Source organism: Danio rerio, chromosome 18 (assembly GCF_052040795.2).
Source record: "Danio rerio strain M-AB ecotype USA chromosome 18, GRCz13ab, whole genome shotgun sequence".
NCBI classification, from domain to species: Eukaryota; Metazoa; Chordata; class Actinopteri; order Cypriniformes; family Danionidae; genus Danio; species Danio rerio.
The window spans coordinates 3434459-3458876 of NC_141038.1; the positions used below are offsets into that span (position 1 = coordinate 3434459).

The 24418-nt window shown below is 38.4% G+C and overlaps 1 protein-coding gene and 1 long non-coding RNA gene across 15 annotated transcripts in view; both read right to left on the bottom strand.

Annotated features, from left to right (window-relative positions):
• The window catches only part of unc13c (unc-13 homolog C (C. elegans)), a 328781-nt gene that overhangs the window by 176146 nt on the left and 128217 nt on the right, over window positions 1-24418 (bottom strand). For all 14 annotated transcript variants that reach the window (XR_015514076.1, XR_015514075.1, XR_015514077.1 and 11 more), the window contains 3 exon segments: window positions 23402-23555; window positions 21055-21123; window positions 9425-9514 (listed from right to left, as the gene is read on the bottom strand). Coding sequence is in view for 10 of the 14 variants with exons in the window: in NM_001441457.1 (NP_001428386.1) it covers window positions 9425-9514; window positions 21055-21123; window positions 23402-23555 (313 nt within the window). In the remaining 4 variants the exon portion in view is untranslated.
• LOC147839634 (uncharacterized) lies at window positions 372-3052 on the bottom strand. The gene is made up of 3 exons (XR_015514660.1): window positions 1092-3052; window positions 812-920; window positions 372-439 (listed from the first exon to the last, which is right to left on the bottom strand). It is a non-coding gene; the product is annotated as an uncharacterized LOC147839634 (long non-coding RNA).

Sequence of the window (24418 nt, forward strand, 5' to 3'; positions counted from 1 at the left end):
GTACTATTAAGGTGTACCTAATAAAGTCGCCTGTGTGTGTGTGTATTTATGTATATATATAAATATATTCACCATGAATAAATGCAAATGTCATGATTTTGTATTTTTGTTTTTATTTCTTTAATATAACAGATGCAGTTTTTTATTAAGTGTATAAAGTGAACGATAATTTATATTAAATAAAATTAATTCACAATTATTGACACAAAAGGACAAACACAATTTAAACTAACATTGTCATAATAAGATTAAATTGACATTTTGACTTGTGACATTTTTGGGCAACACAATTTCAGTGTGCAGACTTTTTCTTCTTTATTTTAATTTAACTTAGTTTTTTTGTTTTTTAAGTTTTTTTTTTGTCTTTTTTTGCCCTGCATCTAAATCCTGTTTATCATCACTTATCTATTTTGTTTTTATTTTTCTGTTAATAATTCACCTGACTGGCAGTGGCGCTGTAGGTAGTGCTGTCGCCTCACAGCAGGAAGGTCGCTGGGTCGCTGGTTCGAACCTTAGCTCAGTTGGTGTTTCTGTGTGGAGTTTGCATGTTCTCCCTGCGTTCGCGTGGGTTTCTTCCAGGTGCTCTGGTTTCCCCCACAGTCCAAAGACATGCGGTACAGGTGAATTGGGTAGGCTAAATTGTCCGTAGTGTGTGTGTGTGGAGGTTTCCCAGAGATGGGTTGCGGCTGGAAGGGCATCCGCTGCTTAAAAACTTGCTGGATAAGTTGGCGGTTCATTCCGCTGTGGTGACCCCGGATTAATAATGGGACTAAGCTGACAAGAAAATGAATGAATGAATGAATGAATTCACCTGACTGTGATGTCCCTTGCAATTTAGATTTTGTTTTCTTGACAAATTAACAACAACATTTTGTTTGCCAGTGTTACCTTATTAGCTTGTTAAAAAAATATTTAATAAACTAATAAAATATTATATTAATCTAAAACAGGGATGTTAAACTCAATTCTGGGATGGCTGCAGCTCTGCACAGTTTAGATCCAACCCTAATTAAACACACCAGATAAAACCAATTGAGTCCTTCAGGCTTGATTGAAACCTGCAGGCAAGTGTGTTGGAGCAGGGTTGGAACTAAACTGTGCAGGGCTGCGGCCCTCCAGGAATTGAGTTTGACACCCCTGATCTAAAACATAAAATAATTTCTCATTATATTTTGGGTGTATTTTAAAATACATTTGAAATAATTTAAATGCAATTTATAATATTAAAATAATAAGTGTAAAGAGTTCAGTCCAATTCTCTCAATTCATCTGCCCTCACATGCTAAAACCACATTGTTGTTTTTTTTTCAGCGAAGAAAGCTATGAATGTTGTTTCTCATTCATTTATTCATTCATTCATTCATTCATTCATTCTCTTTCAGCTTAGTTTGTTTGTTCCACAGCGGAATGAACTGGCAATTTATCCAGCTTATGTTTTACACAGCGGATTCTCTTCCAGCTGCAACCCAGTACTGGGAAACAACCATACACACTCATTCACACACACACACACACACACACACTCACACACTACCGCCAATTTCATTCATTCATGTTCCTTCAGCTTAGTCCCTTTATTCATCAGGGGTTGCCACAGCGGAACGAACCACCAACTTATCCAGCATATGTTTTACACAGCCCATTCCAGCTGCAACCCAGCACTGGGAAACACACTCATTCACTCACATACTAATACACGGCCATTTTAGTTAATTAAATTCCCCTATAGTGCATGTGTTTGGACTGTGGGGAAAACCGGAGCACACAAAGGAAACCCATGCCAACATGGGGAGTACATGCAAAGTCCACAGAGACATGCCATTTGACCCAGGGACTCGAACCAGTGACCTTATTGCTGTGAGGCTACTTTACTAACCACTGAGCCATCGTGCTGTCCTGTTGTCATCTTTAATAAATTAATTCTTAAGGCTGATTTAAATGCGTGCATTGATCCACACCAAAAAATAAGCCTGAATCATCACTGACCCACATACACTTGTGAATAAAACATGATCAGTCTACATCAAAGTCTCATATCCTACACAAGTAAACAAACGCATCAGCTACGTCAGCATTTGTGTCTGCGCTTATCCTATACTGTGCTTTCAGAGTCCGTCTTTATAATCCTGAAGCAAACCTTGACAAAACTAAACGGCAAATGTGTGCACGTCTGTGTAAATGAACTTTAACAGCCTGGGAGGAGAATGCAAGAGCAAAAAATCAATCGCTGTTTATTCTCCGTATTGAATATGAACGCTTTTTTACAACTCATATTGACCTGCGTTTACAATAGTCAGTCATAGATTAAAATGCCTGCTAACGGCACAACAGGGAATCAAGCTCAGTAGAATAACAGCAGGGTCTACATAGACAACATTCATTCATTCACTTTCTTGTCGGCTTAGTCCCTTTATTAATCCGGGGTCGCCACAGCAGCATGAACCGCCAACTTATCCATCAAGTTTTTACGCAGTGGATGCCTTTCCAGCCGCAACCCATCTCTGGGAAACATCCACACCCACATACTCATACACTACGGACAATTTAGCCTACCCAATTCACCTGTACCGCATGTCTTTGGACTGTGGGGGAAACCGGAGCACCCGGAGGAAACCCACGCGAACGTAGAGAGAACATGCAAACTCCACACAGAAACCCCAACTGAGCCGAGGCTCAAACCAGCGACCTTCTTGCTGTGAGGCGACAGCACTACCTACAGCGCCACTGCTTCGCCCACATAGACAACAAGTGTAGTCATTTTCTCTACAGCAACTTACAGTAATGTGATTTTACCGTACGATAATCGAAAAATTTTGGCACGCAGCAAAATCACGGGTGTTAAATTTACAGGGAGGGTGTAAAATTAACAGTGTTGAAATTTTTTTTAACACTGCATGGTAATAAAATAACATCGCTGTTGTTATTCGTAAGACGGTGTCCGTGTGAAAGTTTAGTGTATTTTCGAATTACACCCAAAGTGATGTAAAAAGCCACACCTCCACTTAACGCTAGACCAACAGTCTGTGTCCTCCATTTTCATCAACTCGAGGCCGAAGACAAAGGTGAAGAAAAAGCAGGTAAATCACGATATAACTTAGCAAAATATACTTTATAGCTACTAAGCCCAACGTGAGTAGATGTCGTGAACACCTTTGATCAATTTGTTCCTTTGTAGATAAATCAGAGACATGAGTGTACTAATTTGATACCTCAGATATTATTTGCTCTATTTAAAATTAAAGTTAGTTTACTAACGTGAATTAATTATGTGCGGGTAGGAATTCCTTGTAGTATGAAAAATGTCCAGCACTGTGACAAATGTATAGTATAAATTTTTGTGTGTGTTGGAGGGGGGGGGGTTGGATTTCATCGCAGTATCGGAAATAGTTTCAAATATCGATATTTTTCAAGGTATTGCATTGAAGTTAAAAAATTCCAGTATTGTGATAATTGTATACTATTAATTTTGTGAGTGTGTGTGTGTGTATAATGGTGGGCGGAGCAGGGTTGGTAGTTGGTCGAGATTTGGGGTTCTCGCAGTATAAAAATGGTATCGAATATCGATAAGGTGTCGATCAAAGTTAGAAATTCCAGTATCGTGACAATTGTATACTATTAATTGTGTGTGTGTGTGTGTGTGTGTGTGTGTGTGTGTGTGTGTGTGATGGGGGGACGGGGTAGGGTTAATAGTTGGTCGAGATTTGGGGTTCTCGCAGTATAAAAATGATATCGAATATCGATAAGGTATCGATCAAAGTTAGAAATTCCAGTATCGTGACAATTGTATACTATTAATTGTGTGTGTGTGTGTGTGTGTGTGTGTGTGTGTGATGGGGGGACGGGGCAGGGTTGGTAGTTGGTCGAGATTTGGGGTTCTCGCAGTATAAAAATGATATCGAATATCGATAAGGTATCAATCGAAGTTTGTGTGTGTGCATGTTTTAAAAAAAACGGGTGGGGGGAAGGGGGGTTCTCGCAGTATCAAAAATTATAACAAATATCGATATTTTTCAAGATATCATATTGAATTCCATTATCGTGACAATTGTAGACTATTCATAGTGGGTGTGGGTGTATTGGTGGGGTTTCTTGTAGTATTGAAAATGGTATTGAATATCGATATTTTTTAAAAGTATCATTTCAAATTTAGAAATTCCAGTATCGTGACAATTGTATACAATTAATTTCATGTGCTTGGCTGTGGGAAAGGGGTTTTCCTCAGAGCATCAAAAATAGTATGAAATATCAATATTTTTCACGGTACCGTCTCGAAATAAAATAAATTCAGTATTATGACAAATGTATAATATAAATACTATACTTAATTGTGTGTGTGTGTGTGTGTGGGGGGTTCATTGCAGTATCAAAAACGGCATAGAATATCGTATCGAAGTTAGATATCCCAGTATCGTGACAATTGTATAATATTAATTTCGTGTGTTGGGAGGGTGCAGTGGGGGTTCCTTGCAGTATCAAAAATGGTATTGAATATTGATATTTTTCAAGGAATCATATCAAAGTTTGAAATTCCAGTATTGTGACAATTTTATAATATAAAGTTTGTGTGTGTGTGTGTATGGGGGTGTGGGGAAGAGGTTTTCCCTCATAGTATCAGATATTGTATTAAATATCTATATTTTTCAAGGTATCCCATTTTATTGTATTATTGTAACTAAGGGGAGTGACACATACAACTGAAGGTAAGATCCACAATGCAGGTTTATTCAGCGTCAGGCAAGCAATGGTCAAATCAGGTGTAAACAGTAGTGATGTGACGTTGTGCGCCGAGGCTTCGAAGCATGTATCAAAAAACGATACATCTCAAAGTGAAGCAGTGTACCGGAGCTTGATTCGTTTTGCCATCATCACGTGATCAGTGACGTCCGAAGCTTAATTTTCGCCTATACCCACGTGACTGCTTCGAATTTTGATTCAAAGGTTTAAACACCCTTGTGGCGAGGGGGCGTGGCCGAGAGCCGTGGGAACGGGGTGAGGCCACCGCGTAAGTGGATACACCTGCGGTGCGCACCTGCCTCGGATCCCACGGAAGGAGCTCTGGACCATAAAAGGAGGACCGATGGCAGAGGAAGCCGAGAGAGGACCGGGCCCGGGCATATTGTTTTACTTTTGCTTTCAGTTTGACGGCAGTCTCAGTGAGGAGCTGCCGTCCGTTTGTTTTGGTTTAGACGGCAGTCTCCGTGAGGAGCTGCCGTCATTGTTATTAATAAATATTTTAAACCTGCGTCGGTTCTCTGCCTCCTTCTTCCCGGCGGCCAAAGGGCCGTAAACTTCATTACAACCCTCATAGTAAAGTGTACAGCGAGAGATTAGGCGTCGATTACATACATTTGTACTGTTTCAAAGCACTGCACCACTCCCACACACCAGTAATTAAACTAAAATACAATACTAATTTTTAGTAAAAAGGTTTTAAACCATACTAAAGTGTATTAGCGTATTTTTTACAACTATCTTTAAAGAAAACCACCGCATATCGTAGTATTGTCTTTAACAGAGACCATCTGGCGAGTGCATTCTTGAAGTATCACTCACATAGCCTCCTCCTAGAGCACTCGCCTCCCATGCAAGAATCGCTGGTTCGATTCCCGCTTGGAGCAGGACTAGCTGTATTATAATAAACTTTTGAATACCTTGGATTTTACAACATTCATCAGTTGTGTAATGTAATATATCTTGTGTAAAAACTACAGTAATTGAGTAATTTGTTTATATCGCTGTTGTTGTATTACTACATGAATGAGTTGGTCAGTTGTGAACAGTTAACATTATGGCAACACACACTGAAAAAAGTGTTGCATGCAAAACTGTTGCAAACAATTTATTTGTGTTGAATTTAAACAAACAAATTAAGTTTAATTATGTTCAACTTAATTTGTTTGTTTAAATTCAGCGCAAATAAATTGTTTACAACAACTTAACGTAAAAAAATTGAGTATATCCAAGGAATCATCTTTGAATAATTTTTTTCAGTGCAGTGCTTTCCCACACTTTCACCAGATAAGGTCCTCATCGAGCTCTGATTTAGAAAGCTTCGAGTAACGAACCTTTTTCCGATACAATTGAGTCGAACGCTTTACTGGTTCAGAGAGCTTCATTTCACCATCACTAGTAAACAGGTATATGCAGGCAAATCCATAATCGTAATCAATATACAGGCAATAGGTCTAAAGGCAGGCGGCTAAACAGGAGAACAAGGTAAACAAGACTGGGTGTAAACACGGAGAAACAAGACAGGGAGAAACGCGTTGTAATGTCATCAACAGATTAACAAGACTCTGCAAACTGAATGGGTGAATGAGTGGCTTAAGTAGTGAGTGCATTCAGTCTCTGACAAGGCTCAGGTGGTGAGAATGTAATCAGTCTAGATGAGTGAGCATGGCTGCGTCCGAAACCGCCTACTACTCAGTAGGTACTGCATTTCAATTTAAACGTACTACTCGGCCGTTCGAAAAGTACGCTCTATACAGTAGGAATGTGAAAAGTATGAATGGAATTCGGACGTACTACATCTGCCATTTTGTCATGGTCACGTGACCTACCTGCGTCAGTTGCGTCGCTTTACTTCCATTCATGAATTCGCTCACGGGGCATCATGGGATAGCGCAGCATGCATGGGATGCGCACTCCGGAATCTTGCCGGAAGTAGTAAGTCATCCGGGTACTTCTCGCATACTGATTTTCGAATTCTATGAATTCGGACATACTACTCGGCTCGCATACTGATTTTGGCGTACTATATAGTATGGAAGTATGCAGTTTCGGACGCAGCCCATGTGTGACCGGAGAGCATGTATGAATATGTAGTCCAGGAGAAGGCAGAAGTGTAGTCCATGCTTATTGTGTGGGAGAACCAGTGATCTATGACGAACGATCGCTGGTTATCGTAACAATTATCATGATAACATTATTTTCTACAATATATTGTGCAGCCCCTGCTTTACAGTCATATTGGCTCTGAATATATTACAGCTCCCCAACCCTGAGAAATCAGCCTATTCTTTACGACTCCTCAAAAACGGCCGTATTCTCTCCCACTGAGCCCGGCTATACGTCAAAGTCAGTTTTATTGCCAGGAGACCCCCAGAACAAGCGGTTCTTGTGATTGTGCTCCAATAAATTTGACTGGAGTACATGATTCAAGAGGCAAAAGATTTTTTTATTTCATGCAAACAAATGAGAAATCATTGCAAGCCTGCAGCGCTGGTGAAGAATGCTTCATTACCGACTGTAAAGCGGCGCAGCTTTATATTTGCGGCTGATGAAGCAGAACGTGAAAACAATCAGAGAATATTTTCGCTTTATCTGTGCGCGACAAGGTGAAACACATCTGAGGTCTGGCAATGCAGGAGATCTTATCAGGGGAACTGTGATTAGCAGATCATTAGCACGTCGCTATCATCTCTATCGTCAGTGCATGAGCCAAATTGAGCAGAATCTGACACAAAACTAGCATACAGTACGTACAGTTGATGTCAAAATGATTAGGGACATTTTAATTCTTTTTCAAATGTTGTCCAAGTGCTGTTCAACCGAGAGAAGATTTTCACACATAATAGTTTTGATAATGTGGGTGGCATGTTGGCTCAGTGTTTAGCATTGTGGCCTCACAGCAGGAAAGTCGCTGGTTCGAGTCGCGGCTAGGTCAGTAGGCTTTTCTGTGTGGAGTTTGCATGTTCTCCACGTGTTGGCATGGGTTTCCTCCGGGTGCTCCGGTTTCCCCCACAGTCCAAACACATGCAGGATAGGTGAATTGAATGAACTAAATTGGCTGTAGTGTATGAGTGTTAATGAGTGTGTAAGGGTATCCGCTGTGTAAAACATATGCTGGATAAGTTGGCTGTTTATTCCGCTGTGCTTACCCATGATGAATAAAGAGACTAAGCCGAAGGAAAATGAATGAATGAGTTTTGATAACTAATTTTTAATAACTAATTTATTTTTGTCATGTTTGCCATGATGACGGTATAAAACACTTCACTAGTTATTATGTAGGAGACAGGTATTTGCCATCAAGTGCAATGTAAAGGCTTAACCAGGTTAATTAGGCATGTTAGAGTAATTAGTTTTGTTCTGCAGCCAATAAATACAATAATTTCTAATAATGTTGATCATTGTAAAATCAATAAAATCTGAACACTATTATTTTATATATTATAATACCTAAAAAATGCTTTTATTCAAACCAGACTAAAAGAAATTGTATTTTTTTACAGGAGGGCTAATAATTCTTAAAACAAAATAGTAATAAACGAAAATAAAACAAACTAAACTAAATAAAATAAAATAAAATAAAATAAAATAAAATAAAATAAAATAAAATAAAATTAAATTAAATTAAATTAAATTAAATTAAATTAAATTAAATTAAATAAAATTAAACAAACAAACAAACAAACAAACAAATAAAATAAAATAAACAAACAAATGAATAAATAAAAAATTAAAATAAAATAAAATAAACAAACAAACAAATAATAAAATAAAATAAAATAAAATAAAATAAAATAAAATAAAATAAAATAAAATAAAATAAAATAAAATAAAATAAAGCGCGGTGGTGCAGTGGGTAGCATAATCGCTTCACAGTAAGAAGGTCACTGGGTCAGTTGGCATTTCTGTGTGAAGCTTGCATGTTCTTCCTGTGTTGGAGTGGGTTTCTTCCGGGTGCTCCGGTTTCCCCCACAGTCCAAACACATGTGGTACAGGTAAATTGGGTAGGCTAAATTGTCCAGAGTGTATGTGTAAATGGGAAAGCATGGGTGTTTCCCAGTTGGAAGGGCATCTGCTGCATAAAAGTTATGCTAGATAAGTTGGTGGTTCATTCCGCTGTGGCAACTGCTGATTAATAGAGACTAAGCAAAAAATAAATAAATAAATAAAATAAAATAAATAAAAGTATAAATGAACATAAATGAAATAAAATAAATATTTAACTAAATAATATTTTAAAAAACAATGAAAAATTAATTAATTTAATTTAATTAATTTTAGATTTTCTGGTTTGGCATTTCTTGGTGTCATTCACAACCCAAAAAAGCTGTTGAGCACTTTTTTTTGTATAATGAGTTTTTTATTCTTACATTTAAGAAAAAAATGACTTTTCTTGAATTAATCTGACTAGTTAATGCAGGAAATTACTACAGAATTAGTAAAGTCCTTCACACTGAACTGCTACAATATTTTGACTGGCCATGAAAGTGGTAAAAAGCCCTGATGGTTTCATTCAGATTTTCAGCTGAAAGAATTCTCTTTCATGAGAAGCATGACTGCTTTTTATTGTGTGAGTAACAGCGCTGAGTCACACTGCTGTCACACAGTGTGTGCGTGTGCATGAGTGTGTGCATATGTGTGTGTGTGTGTGTGTGTGCGTGTGTGTGTGTGTGTGTGTGTGTGTGTCTCATACCTTCATCCTGAAGAAAGTGATGCTGGTCAGCAGGTCAACGGTTGATTTTAAGTCATGAAGTCTCTCTGGATTTCCAGCAGGGAAGTTATCCTGCAAACACAGAATTAACATCTGCTTATCATCTCCATTTCAACAGTTCCCATTTGAGTTATGCTTGGCGTTTATAGCATGCTGTCCTGGGAGAGAACCCTGAGCTCGGAGATAATTAAACCCAAGGCTCCCGCCTGGTCAATAAGCATATAAGGGGATCCGAGATCAGGTAAGTCTCGAGAGCTCGCCCCTTAGAAAAGGGAGGAAAGGGAGGAGACGGGGTGGAAGGAGGAATTCTTCCAAAACAAAGTTAGAGTAGGGAGAAAACCATCCATTTATAGTAAGCTTGGATCACTCTGATTGGATTATTACTGATTACAAATGAGAAGCCAGTAGTGCTCAATCATAATCGAGCTCCTCTCAAAATTAGTTTGTGAAACTTCACTTCCAAGCTGTTTTCTGTGATATTTGATGATCAAAACAAAGAGATAAGGATAAATAATAATGCCAATGATTTGATTAGAACATACCAGTGGTTTCTTTTTTCCATGTCAAACACAAAAGTAGATATTTTGAAGAATGTTTGGGTGCTTTCACACTTTTAGTTTTTTTTGTTGTTGTTACAAATAATACATTGGGGGCGAGGCAGTGGCGCAGTAGGTAGTGTTGTCGCATTACAGCAAGAAGGTCACTAGGTCGCTGGTTAGAGCCTCGGCCTAGATGACGTTTCTGTGTGGAGTTTGCATGTTCTCCCTGCGTTCGGGTTGGTTTCCTGCTGGTGCTCCGGTTTCCCCCACAGTCCAAAGACATGCGGTACAGGTGAATTGGGTAGGCTAAATTGTTCGTAGTGTATGTGTGTGTGGATGTTTCCCATGGATGGGTTGCAACTTGCTGAATAAGTTGGCAGTTCATTCCGCTGTGGCGACCCTGGATTAATAAAGGGACTAAGCGGACAAGAAAATTAATGAATGATAGCCTCTTTCAGCTGTTTTGGCTTGTTTCACACCAGACTGACTGTTCTGAAAGGACCCAGTTTCCAACATTCTGCAAAATATCTTCTTTTGAGTTCAACAGAAAAAAGGTTGAGTAAATGACGGCAGAGCTGTCCCTTTAAGTCAAGGGATTATACATGTTTATTTTTGTATACGTGACTTCTTTCATTTAAAAACAAATTCACTCCTCTTCACTCTTGTTTTCCCCTTTAAATGTCCACATTTTTCTGAAAGCAAGATTTAATCGATTTTTAGTGAAGTTTATTTTTAAACTAATTTCGAGAGGAGCATGCGCTCATGTTTAAACCAGCTTTTTCACATTAGCTAATCATGATCCTCCAATCAGAGGATCCTAAGTCACTATATATATCCTCATTTCCTTTCGACAACTATCTTCGTCTGGAAGAAACCCCCCTCCTCCCCTTCTTCCACCTTTATCCAGAATGGGCGGCACGGTGGCTCAGTGACTAGCACTGTTGCCTCACAGCAAGAATACCAATAGCGTTGGGTCCTCGCAAAGCCATCTGGTATTTCTGTGCGGAGTTTGCCTGTTCTTCCCATGTCCGCGTGGGTTTCCCACGGGGTTCCCCAGTTTCCTCCCACCATCCAAATGTGCTCTATATTAAAGATAAAATAAGCCTAAACCTTTTTAACATTGTCTTACTCTTAGGAAGTTCACCTTGGCCTCAGCAGCGGTGGAGTTTGAGATTGACCTGAGCTCTATCTCCCCTCGCCCTGCAAAAGGGGGGAGCCCTGGACTCGAGGATTGCTACCGGGACAGCATGCCAAACAAGCTATGTATAAATCATGAGCTAAGTGTGAACTCTTGAATTGAATATATTTGACAAGATTTTGCATAAGTAAGTGTATCTTGATTTAAGAACATTCCGATATTTGTACTGGAAAGCAGACGCATCTGAAATCAAAGCGTGTTATTTTAGTATATGTTGTTTTAAGGATGCTTTTAAATCCCAGAATTTTTTTTTCTTGCCACCAGCTGCATTGATAAACAACTTGTGCTGTGACTCAGGATGGTGTTCGCACAAACAAACCACAGTTCAAACCCAAAAACATTATGAGGAGAAACCTGAGGCGCCGAGCGTCGGGAACTGGAATCAAAGCAAGTGTGAAAAAACAGCCTAAATTGATTTGCGGAGCCTCTGTTTTTTGGTGGCTGTTGTTGACAAACAGCTCCAGCACTCCATTACTGGCTCTGAATAATTAGAGAGCTGCGGTGAAACACCAGCCATGAGTTACAGCAGCGGCGCTGATAAAAGCGCTGAAAGCGTCCCTCAGAGTCGCTCCTGATTCTTACAAAACACACTCACTATTATTACATAACCAGCCCTGTGGAAAACTAACTGCCATTTATTATAGCCTGCTATTAAAGAGCACCTATTATGCAAAAATCACACTTATAAGGGATTTAAACACAGTTGTGTGACAGCAGTGTGTGAATATAACCAGCTTCTAATCCTTTTTTAAATGCAGAAACACTTTGATTGACATTCTCACTTTGTACATGTCATCAGAGGGGAAAAGCCCCGCCCACTAGTAACCAACTCTCCCTCATTAGCATAGGACATTAGTTTTGTTTTTGAATCTGCCACTATACTGAGACAAAGGTTTTTGTAGCCCCGCCTTCTTTTAAAAAGAGCACAATCTCATTTGAATTTAAAGCGACAGGCACCAAAATGCCACAATGGGGTATATGTCGATGTATGCTAATAGGACTTTTAATTTGCCATTAACCTGGGTTAATCGCTTCAAGTGAACTAAAAATGTGCAGCTTTTTTATCGGATGCTTGACATAATCCCAACTAAAACACCAAGAGAGGGTTAAACAGTGTAGCTCCTCCCCTTTTTAAAAAAACAGCCAATAGCGTGTTGTTTTTATAACAGCTTTGCTAGTGAGAGTGGATGAGCTCAAGCGCATTAAATGAAAACCAAATGAGAAGTGTCCTGAAGGGGGCGGGGCATGTCGGAAACTAAGCATTTGATTGGTTATGATTTGATGAGAAACTGTAGATGACGTGACAAACTGCAAGCTTTACATGTTTACTTGAGTTTGATATCTTCTAAATGCAAATTCTGTCACTGTTTTGTAGCACACTAGCTTATTGTTATTCTAAAAACTAACAATACTGATACTAACATCTCAAAAACTTTATTTTAATTTATCGAGAACTTTAAGGACATGTGCATATGTGGGGTTTGCACATGCATGACCTCCGATTCTCTGTGTAAAAACACAGTGTTTCTTTCTTCATGCCAGATCGAGCATCCTGATAGCTTTACAGCCTGTGAACACATTTTCTCTTGTCTGCTGCTAAATTATGATGCATTTTGTCATTGGTGCTCATGACGATGGAATACCTTTGGGTTATTAATATTGTTGCATAGTGCATGCTGCTGGGTGAATGAAGATGACTCACGCTGACATGTCTTTACCCATCCGTCTCTGACAAACCTCTTCAACTGGAGTAAATGAACACTTGAAACATTAACTGATGAAGCGTCCACCATGTGCAGTCTAATGCTTCAGATCTCATGCTATTTCTAAGTATATCAATCACTTGTTTTACTTAATATGCACATGTTGTTTTTAAGTAATTATTATTGTTATTTATGAATTAGTAAGTCTGAGTTGTGAGTATTATGCGCAGTAATGTTGCAGTGCAGTTTTCAGAGTTGTAGGTGGTTTTTAGGGTGCTGTGGCTTTTTGGTGCTGGAGCTTATATAGAGACACCTCTCATATGGAGAAAGAAGTCTCATGCATTGCTCAGGGGTGAGCTTTTCACAGACTTCATCAGAGTGTCAAAATCTTGATGGTTCTGTGGGTCTCATCTATCAAATCTGAGCTTTATTTTGTATTTTCTATTGGATTGGAGTCGGGTTATTGGTTGGGCCATTCCACAGCTTTATTTTCTTTCTCTGAAAGCCTTTGTTAGTCTCCTCGGCTGTGTTTTGGATCATTGTCTTGCTGAAATGTCCACCCCGGTTTCATCTTCATCCTCCTGCTAATGTAGATGTTGGACTGAAGCAGCTGATATTCATTTACTCTGATGAGGGGCAGAGGGTTACTGAACAACTACTGAGAGATTTCAGCTGCTGTCTGGGCTTTCACTGCTTTTCTGCACCCCCCTTTCTTCATGTGTTCAATACTTTTTCCCTGCGTCATTTCATTTTATTTTACATAACTTTATTTGTAAACTAATTTGATTTGTTTTCTTTGCATATTTGGATTTCCTTGGTTGTTACCAACATCCAGTGATTTCAAGTCAACGGCATCTTTACAAATATGTTTTGAGAAAAGTGCTGATATGTTCAATACTTATTTTTCCCTGCTGTATATAGTCATAAAATGCATTGCAAAAAATATCAAACTATATTTGTATTGTTTTCCAGCACAAATTATTTAAAAAAATTATTGAGATTAATTAAATCCAAAACAAACATTTATGTGTATTTATATCTGTGCACATTTGCAGAAATTAAATATTTATTTAATTTACTTGCTTTTAATATAATAATATATATATATATATATATATATATATATATATATATATATATATATATATATATATATATATATATATATATATATATATATATATATATATATCCCCCTTAACGTGATGACAAAACACAAACAAAATTATGCTCACATTTTAAGATTATAAGGCTGAACGTGACATAAACTGCCATCCGTCTACAGAGATTTCTCACCAGACTGCTGTTGTGTTTGCGATAAGGTGGGACAAGGCTGAATCCAGCTTCTTATTCGCAGCTTCTTATTGATTCTATCCGGTCCACCTTAAAACCACGAGGCTTTCATTTTTCAGCTTTTTAATTTACGCTCAAGAGAACACACTGAGGAAGGGCTTATTATGCGGTTCTGGGGCCATCTTGTGGATAGACAACGTCAACCGCCACTGACGAGCTCTCAGAAATTGTAAATATTTTAAAATAGGCACTATTCTTACAAATAAACTGCATAGTTGCAATTCAAACAACTACATTCTCCACTAAAAAAGCCTCAAAAGTAAATTTTGTTGACTAACAATGGTAATATTTGTCAAACTGTAGCCTGCTTGTTGCTTGCTGTATGTGGGCGGAGTAATAGAGGTGAAGGGTGAAGAGGCCTTTGTGTGATTTTAATGGCAAATTATCGAACGGCTATCAGCCAATCAGAACTTTTGTATAAATATATTATCCATTTCTCAGTGAATATAGGCGATGTTTTGTGCCAATGTAATTATTGAACAGATATAGTTATTAAAATAATATTTTAGTCACCAAACATATTTAGAAATCAAAAGATAATACGATTAAATTCAAGTGAAATATTGCAAAATAAATAAATAAATAAAAATGACAAACTACAAAATTTCAACTTAACTTAATTTCAACATAAATTTTTCCATGTTTTACTTCTCTTGATTTGTCTTTTTTTTTTTTTTTAATTTTTATTTAATATTTTTCTTTATAAATTTGTATGGACTAGTTATACCAATATATACACTACAGGTCCAAAGTTTGGGGTCAGTTTTTTTTTAATTCTTAATTTTATTTAATAATTTAAATAAACTTAATCTGTTAATCAAGGCGGCATTTATTAAATTAAAAAAAAAATGTTAAATACTTATTCATTAAATATTTATTACTTATTGTGTTTAGTTTTAAATAAAATGATTACTCCAGTCATTGCTTATATTACTATTACCATTAATAATAATAATAATATCACTATTGATAATAGAAATATTATGCCTTTCCAGCCACACATATAAGTTCAGTCGAATGAAAAAGTTTTAAAAAGGGGCGTGGCACCAAACCCCACCTCTAAACCCAACGTCATTGAAGGATGAGCAAATCATACTAAATTGTACAAATAAGATCGTACAAAGTGATACACATTAGCCACTAAATCAAAAAGTTACGAATAGTCAATAAAACTTTCAGTATACTGATCATGCAGTGATTCTGATTGATCGGTTTAACGAAAACAGCTATAAATGTAAACCCTCCGCAAATAGTGTAAAATCATGGTGCAGATCTGTAGACGTCCTGATGGTTTCTCGTCAACGCTCATTTGATTGCGACTCAGTTTAACAACCTCTCACCTCAACAATCTGTTACCTGAAGCTCAACCATATGCTCATTTCTCTGTCCTCTTCTGACATTCCCATCACTCAACAGCTTCTGCGCACTAACTCACTGACTCATCACCTCAAACAGCCATAGACCGGAGCAAAGTGATACTTTAGGCATATTATACACTACCGGACAAAAGTTTGGGATCGGTGTGATTTTTAAACGTTTTAAAATAAGATTCTCCTGCTCACCAAAGCTGAATTTATTCAATTAAAAATACAATAAACATTGAAAATTGTGAAATGTTATTGCACTATAAAATGACTTCGAAAGTAGTTTATATTGTAGTTTAATAATTTATTCCAGCGATTTAAAGATTAATTTTTATCTTCGTTACTTTAGACTTCATAGTCACATGATCCTTCAAAAATCACTGTAAAATTTATTATTATTATTATTATTATTATTATTAATTATTACTATCAGTATTATTTGCTATTATTATTATCATTATTATTATTATCATAGTTGTTATTATTATTGTTGTTGTTGTTGTTGTTGTTGTTGTTGTTGTTGTTGTTGTTGTTGTTGTTGTTGTGATGATGATGATGATGATTATTATTATTATTATTATTATTATTATTAATGTTATAATTATAATTATAATTATAATTTGGCCACTCCAAAACATTCACTCTGTTGTCCTTAAAGCACATTTTAACTAATTTGGCAGGATGCTTAGGGTCATGGTCTGTTTGGAAGACCCATTTGTGGCCAAGTTTGATTTCCTGGCTGATGTCTTGAGATGTTGCTTCAGTATTTCTCCATAATGTTCTTTCTTCATGATGCCATCTATGCTGTGAAGTGGACCAGTCCCTCCTGCAGCAAAACAGCCCAAGAATAACATGATGCTGCCGCCCCCATACTTCACAGTTGTGTTCCTAGGCTTGTAAGCTTTCCCTTTGTCCTCCAAATGTAACACTAGTCATTATGGCCAAACAGTTCAATCTTATTTCAATCAGACCACAGGACATGTCTCCAAAAAGTCTTTTCCCCAGTGTCATTTAGCTAATTGTAATCTGGCTTTGTTGTTGATTCTGGCTTGTTGATTCTCCATGTTGTCACACAAGGAAGCAGTGTGTTTGAGGTTTTCCTTAAATACTATTCTACAGTTGTGCCTCCAATTAACTCAAATGTTGTCAATTAGCCAATCAGAAAATTCCAAAACCTCGACATCATCATCTGAGCTTTTTCAGAGGCAGAATAATCTTATTGTATATAAACTTGACTTTCAAGAAAAGTTATAACAATTTCTCAAATAACATCTCTCTGATTATTCTGCTATTAAGCAGAACAGAAACAAATGTGATAATCCTGACTTACCTAAAAGAGAAACAGTTTAGTCACATTAACATCTGACTTTTCTTTTAAATGGTTCTGTGCCTTTTTATACAGTGTATGTAAACTTCTGCTTTCAACTGTATACAACAGACACATTGAGCACTGTAATATAGCCTACTGCAATCTCTTTTTTTCCACGATAAAGCTGTTGTTCTGAAAGCACGTGGAGCGGTGCCAGAAAGCCTGTCTAGTGTTTTCCCGGAGTTCAGTGTGATTTCCAGGCGTCTCGAGAAACGTATAATCCTGTGCGAGTGAGTGAGAGAAGATAAAGTGTGCCTGAGGTTTATTGAACACAAGCGTGACGCAGACAACACAGCCGCAGACGCTGTAAATTCATCTAATAAAGCAGAGGCGTTAAAGCGCTCTGGAGGAACAAAAACCAGCCCCGGCCAAAGCCGCACGAGCACAGACCAAACTCACTTTGCTTCAGAATTTCATTACGGTCAGAATCCACAGCAGCGCCGCACATCCGGAGTGTATTACTGTCAGGACGCGCTGCCTGGAAGTTGACAGGCGAAAGCAGCAGGTAACGGGCACTGAATTCCCTGGACGCCCGCCAGTCCAGTGTGTGTGTGTGTGTGTGTGTGTGTGTGATTCCTGTCAATGCTTTCTAGCACTCACACTGAGATGCAGACTTCTACAAGAGAGTCAAGGACTAAAATATGCAATCTGACTTGAAGATGAAACTTTTGCGGCATGGTGGCTCAGTGGTTAGCACTGTCGCCTCACAGTAATAAGGTTGCTGTTTCGAGTCCTGGCTGTTCAGTTGGCATTTCCGTGTGGAGTTCGCATGTTCTCCCCTTGTTGGCGAGGGTTTCCTCAGAGTGCTCTGATTTCCCCCACAGTCCAAACACATGCACTATTGTATAGGGGCAGGGCTTTACATTAACACCCGCCAACCCGCCAAATGCGGGTAGATTTCGGCGGTGGCGGGTAAGACAGACACTCCCACTAGCCACTTTGGCTGGTGGAAAGTTATTTTCCCAGATAATAATTCTTAAAAGCAGGGTTCGGCAATAAGGATGGTCCAATATGCATGCACAGGTGATCGAGAAGTAACACGACTGATAAAAATAATTGCGTTCGCAACTTCGCGCGAGCAAAGCAGGTGAATACCGAATGAGAAGATAATCACTAGCGCTAACAGCTGAGGTGATGCGCGCGACTGTTTATAACGTGTGCGCGCTCCCGTTTCCTTTTGTGTAGCAACTGTGTCTAGAAATACAACTGATGGGATCGATTCTATTTCAAATAGACTGAACAAAAAGGGAGGAACATGCACCTACAGTCTTGCTTTCAAGAGTTCCAGAGTTGACTTATTGTAAGCAGCGCCAGTTGCTTTCGGTTTAACCATCCTTTGAAAAGATAATTTAGGGGTCTATCATTAACCATGCGTGTGTGATCATCCTTTCATTATCACACAGTATGTTTTTTACCTGCTTTCTTTTGCATTAATATGGTTTAATCATCATTTTTTACAATAACATTGCTTTAATGGGAGAATAACTCCCTATTTATGTGTAGTTAACTGGTGATCTGGGACCTTTAGCCAGGACATATGCTGTGCATATGTTTTGTTAAATAAAAAGTATAGTATTCAGCTATTTTTTGCATGTTTTCACATGAAAATATATTTTCCTAACAATAAAATTGTGGCTAGTGAAAATGGCGAGTGGCTAGTATTGTTGGAAAAACTACTAGCCACAGTGGCTGGTGGTCAAAAAAGTTAATGTTAAGCCCTGCATAGGGAAATTGAATAAATTGTCTGTAGTGTGTGTGAATGAGTGTTTTCCAGTACTGGGTTGCAGTTGGAAAGGCATCCGCTGTGTAAAACATAGGCTGGAATAGTTGAAGTATGAAGGTGAATCAGTAACAAAACTCGAAAGCTTGCAAATCTAAATGCGAGCACTTGTATTAATAATAGTTGTATGTGTAGGTTGATATGTACACTCACAGATCTAACGTGAACAGCTGAATCCCTCGGTTTGCGCACACACACAAACAATCAACACACTTGTGTTTTGAACTGGAAGTTGCAGATTAATAGTTGTGTATTTGAAAAATGTCATTCACAAATACAAAATGACAGACACACGTGTGCATGGCAAATTTGATTGGATCTTCGCTCTACATCCACAGGTCGGCACTCACAACCTCTCAGATTCGTCAGTACAACTCAGTACAGCTCTGACTTTTGCTATACATCTCCCGCGATCTCTGTAGCAGAACTCATCTGTGCACTCGCAAAGTCAGAGGTGCAAGCAGCGCGGGGCGGGGCCGGGGCAGGTGTAAAGCTGTTTTATTGGCTAATGCCAATAGAGGTCATTCATTCATTCATTTTCTTGTCAGCTTAGTCCCTTTATTAATCCGGGGTCACCACAGCGGAATGAACCGCCAATTTATCCAGCATGTTTTTACGCAGCGGATGCCCTTCCAGCCGCAACCCATCTCTGGGAAACAGGACTGAGGTGCAAAATTTTATTATTTAGGGTTTATTTCAACTCTTTTCTGTAAAGATTTTTGTTAAATATCATTAATTCTACGGAAATGTACATACGAGTAAAAGAGCAGCAAAGCCAGTTTATTGGCTAGAGCCAGCCAATGAGATGGGACGTTTCTGTACATCAGCACACAGGGCAGCTCACGTTGTTGGAGGAATCAAGCAATAAGAGGGTAAGTTAATATTTTTAATAATTATCTATGTGGCGGTTCATTCCGCTGTGGCGACCCCAGATTAATAAAGGGACTAAGCCGACAAGAAAATGAATGAATGAATTATCTATGTTCAATACTGTTAGCTAAGCTAAGGACTGCGCTAGGTGCTCTGTAGTTTGTTTTTTATATAAGAAACGGTTATGAGTTATGTAGGAGCTGCTTTCAATGATGTTATATGGTTCTAAAGATACGATTCAACTCACATGAAATAAAAAGTTGTAATAGTATTTAAATTAAATGATATTACGTTTTTGAGCAATACTATGGTAAATTTAGTATTAAAGAGAAAGTAAAGAGGCTGAATGGAGGAGACTCGTTCTTTATCATTGCGCTGCAGATGCTCTGTTTAACTGTTTTCTCACTATAAAGTGTTGTTTTTACACTTACAAGGTCCACCATTTAAATAGCAAATGTGCCATGGCGCAAAGCAACTGACTCTTAAAGGGAATGGGAGATGAGAATCTGGTTGGTTTAATGCACGTTATGCTCAAATCACACCCAGGACTCATTAAGAGAATAAGCACAACATATTTTTCCATCCTTAAAATAGCGAAAGTAGATTCAGACAAGCCCTTTTGCACCATGCACTTTAGACTTTGCCCCTAAAACATTAAAATAGAGCCCTTAGTGTTTTTAGCCACAGATAATCTTCTGGTGCAAGCTTCATGTGACTAATTTCAATTTCATACGGTTACTTTTTTAGCATCCATGTTGTAATGCAATTAAAATACAGCCAGTAAACAAACCTAAACATTAATTTAGTTGATCAAGCGTAAAATTAGAAGACCATGTGAATGCAAGCATCATCAGTAGCTGCAGGCGAGTGCAGAAACTTCATTGAAAATACTGAGGCAAAAAAAATTGGCATATTATGAAGACATGCAAGAGGAAAATAGATTTCAACGCAGTGTTTCTGGTCCGTTCTGAGATCCACTTTATATTGTATTTCAATCAGGCTGTGAAGATTTTTAAAGAAATCAGATCTTAAATGTTGCGCTTTTGTAACGGTAAGCCAGTTCACCGGAAGCACTTGAGCTGGCTGACTGAAAATTAAAAGTCCGTCTACATATACCACATTAGTATAAAAGCAAGAAGGGCAAAGCGAGTCAAGAGCAATCTTTGATTTTTCTGAGGCATTTTTCTCAAATTGTTGCGTCGCGTGTGAATAAATGGACCTTCTGTTCTGCGAAGAGCTCGTAAAGTGTTTGAATGTCATGGTAAATTAAGGTAGGGGATCGCTAAAAGTGATGGAGAGGTTAAATTATCTCCATGGCGATGAATAATAGATGAGTGTTTTTCTTTCTGATGTCTCTGAAATAGAAAATCCATCTGGAGCAGTGAGCGTAGCGTCTGAGTGTGCTGAGATAGCTCTGGGTTTTGACTTTAACTCACCCGGTACTTGGAGAGGTCGATCCTCAGAGAGTTGTGAAGCTGATCCAAGAGCTTGACGAACTTCTCTCTCTGCAGAAAACACACACAACACACACAAAATAGATCAGTACTATATTTGGGAAATATGGGCTCTTTTGTTTGTGCATCACTTTCCATTGCACTTTTACATTGCATTCCATTATCTATCCATCCTTTCCTTCAGACATTCATCCAACCATTCATTCGGTCATACATCCAACATTCCATTCAGCCAGCCTGCCATCCATCAATCCTAACATTCAGGCATTCATCCAATCATCTATCTATTCATCCATCCATCCGTCCATTCAACTGTCCATCCATCCATTCATTCAATTATCCATTTATCCATCCATCCATCCAGTCATCAATCCATCTAATCATCAATTCATTCAAATATCCATCCATCTGGGCAGCCAGCCATCCATCAATCATACAATTCAGCCATCCATCCATCCATCCATCCATCCATCCATCTGTCTGTCCATCTGTCTGTCCATCTGTCTGTCCATCCATCCATCCATCCATCCATCCATTCATCTATCCAGTCATCAATCCATCAAACCATCAAGTCATTCGACTATCCATATATCCATCCATTCATCCAATAATCTATTTATCCATCTATCCATCCTTCCATCCAAGTATCCTTTTATCCAACCATCCAATTATCCATCCATCCATCAATCCTTCCATTCAGCCTTCAATCTAATCAACTATCTATTCATCTCTGTCTATCCTTCCATTCAACCAACCATCCAGCCATCTATCAATCCATCAATCCTTACCGTTCAGCCATCCATCAAATCATCGATCTATATATCCATCAGCCCGTCTTTCTGTCCATTCAACCAAACATTCATCCATCCATCCATCCATCCATCCATCCATTTATTTAACTATCCATCCATCAATCCTTTCATTCAGCCATCCATCCAATCATCAATCTATTCGTCTATCCACCCGTCCGTCTGTCTAATCAACCAACCAACCATCCATCCACCCATCCATCCTTCCATCCATCCATTGTCATCAATCCATCTAACCATCAATTCATTTAACTATCCATCCATCAATCATTTCATTCAGGCATCCATTGAATCATTTATTTATCCATCTGCCCATCCATCCATCATTTACCCAACCAACCAACCAACCAACCAACCAACCAACCAACCAACCAACCAACCAACCAACCAACCAACCAACCAACCAACCAACCATCCATCCATCCATCCATCCATCCATCCATCCATCCATCCATCCATCCATCCATCCATCCATCCATCCATCCATCCATCCATCCATCTATCCATCTATCCATCCATCCAATCACCAATTCATTTAACTATCCATCCTTCAATCCCTTCATTCAGCCATCCATCCAATCATTGATCTATTCATCCATCCGTCTATCCATCCATCCATCCACCCACCCATCAATCTAATTATAAATTCATTTAACTATCCATCCTCCAATCCTTTCATTTAGCCATCCATCCAATCATCGATTTATTCATCCTTCCAGCCATCCATCTGTCCATTCAACCAACCATCCATCCATCCGTTCATCCATCCATCCAGTCATCCATTCAGTCATCAATCCATCTAACCATCAATTAATTTAACTATCCCTGTATTAATCCTTTCATTCAGCTATCCATCCAATCATCTATCTATTTATCCATCCATCCATCCATCCATACATCCATCCATCCATCCATACATACATACATACATACATCCGTCCATCTATCCATCAATCCAACCATCAATTCATTCAATTATCCATCCATCAATCCTTTCATCCATCCATTTACTCATCTATCTATTCATCCATCCATCCATCATTCATCTTTTATCCATCTAGTTACTCATTTAATCATTAATTTATTTTTCCATCCCTCTGTACTACACAATCATCTATCCATACAATCATCTAGTGACTCATTCATCCATTCAGCCATCCATCCATACATCTATCTATTCATCTGTCCGTCCATCCATCCATCCATCCATCCATCCATCCATCCATCCATCCATCCATCCATTTATCCAACCATCATTTACCCATTTAGTTACTAATTCAATCATCCATTTCTTTTTCCATCCCTCTATACTCATACAGTCATCCATCCATATAATCATCCACTTATTCAACCACTCATCTAGTCACTCATTCATCCATTCATTGCACTCAGCCAATGATGCATCCAACCCTGTACTCATCTATCCATCCATCCCTCCCTTCTCTTACTCACTAAACCATTCATCAATCTATCCAGACACACATTTAATCACTCATCCATCAACAGTGAAACTGACAAACCCCAAAGTTGGATGCTGCGAATCGGTCGGAGGCCGAGATGTTTGTGGTTGCAGTTGTTGTGTGTGCGAAGTAAGCGTTGATGTTGGCAAGCAGGTTACTCATCACCGCGGGAACGCCAGGACACATGTACTTGGACGAGAGGCATGAGAAGTGTCTGAAAGAGAGGGAGAAACACGCAGATGTTAGTTTCAGACAAAAAAATGCACTCGGCCGTGATTTAAAAACCCATAATAATGTATATTTAATGTTAGATTTGGTGAATTTACTCCCCTCAAGCAACAACATTTAAACAACAGCAATAACAAATGACCTCAGAATACATTTCTGAATGATCGATAGACGCCTGTTGTACTGCACAGGAGTATAATGACTGGAGATATTGATTACAAACATTATTATTTAATTTTTTTTAGCAAAGTGCACCCTGAAAATGATAAATAGCACAACACAGATCTGCTAGTGTGTCGAGCCGCAGGAAATTGCCCAGTAATGTCAGACACTGTTAGAGGGGATTCATTAAAGGAAGATACAAATGAGAAAAAGAGATAGAAGAAGAAAGAAGAGAGACATGGACTAAAAATAGCATCGGGCCTGCAGGGCTTAGACACACTCCCTCACTTATACACATACACACTGAGCAATACAGCATCTCACATGCATACTGTTCACACACTCACTCCCAAACACCACAGTGCTATTTGTTTTGTTGAACATTTAACACAAACAAATGGTCCACGGAAACACACTTTCCTCTCTTTCTCTTCTTGGTATCTAATTCAGTGCTGAATGTAAATATTTTATGCAGACTAAATTATGTAGCAAACAAATGCGAATTCTGAAAATGAGTTACTGTCAGGGACTACGCAAAATGATTCAACTGGAGGTTAAGCATGACACACACCACATCAAAAGCCATTTGTTCAAGATATACACTAAAGATAAATAATACAGAAATCAGTGCAGTCAATTTAATTTCACACACTTGCAGACACAGATGCTAAAATGTTTTAAGCAACT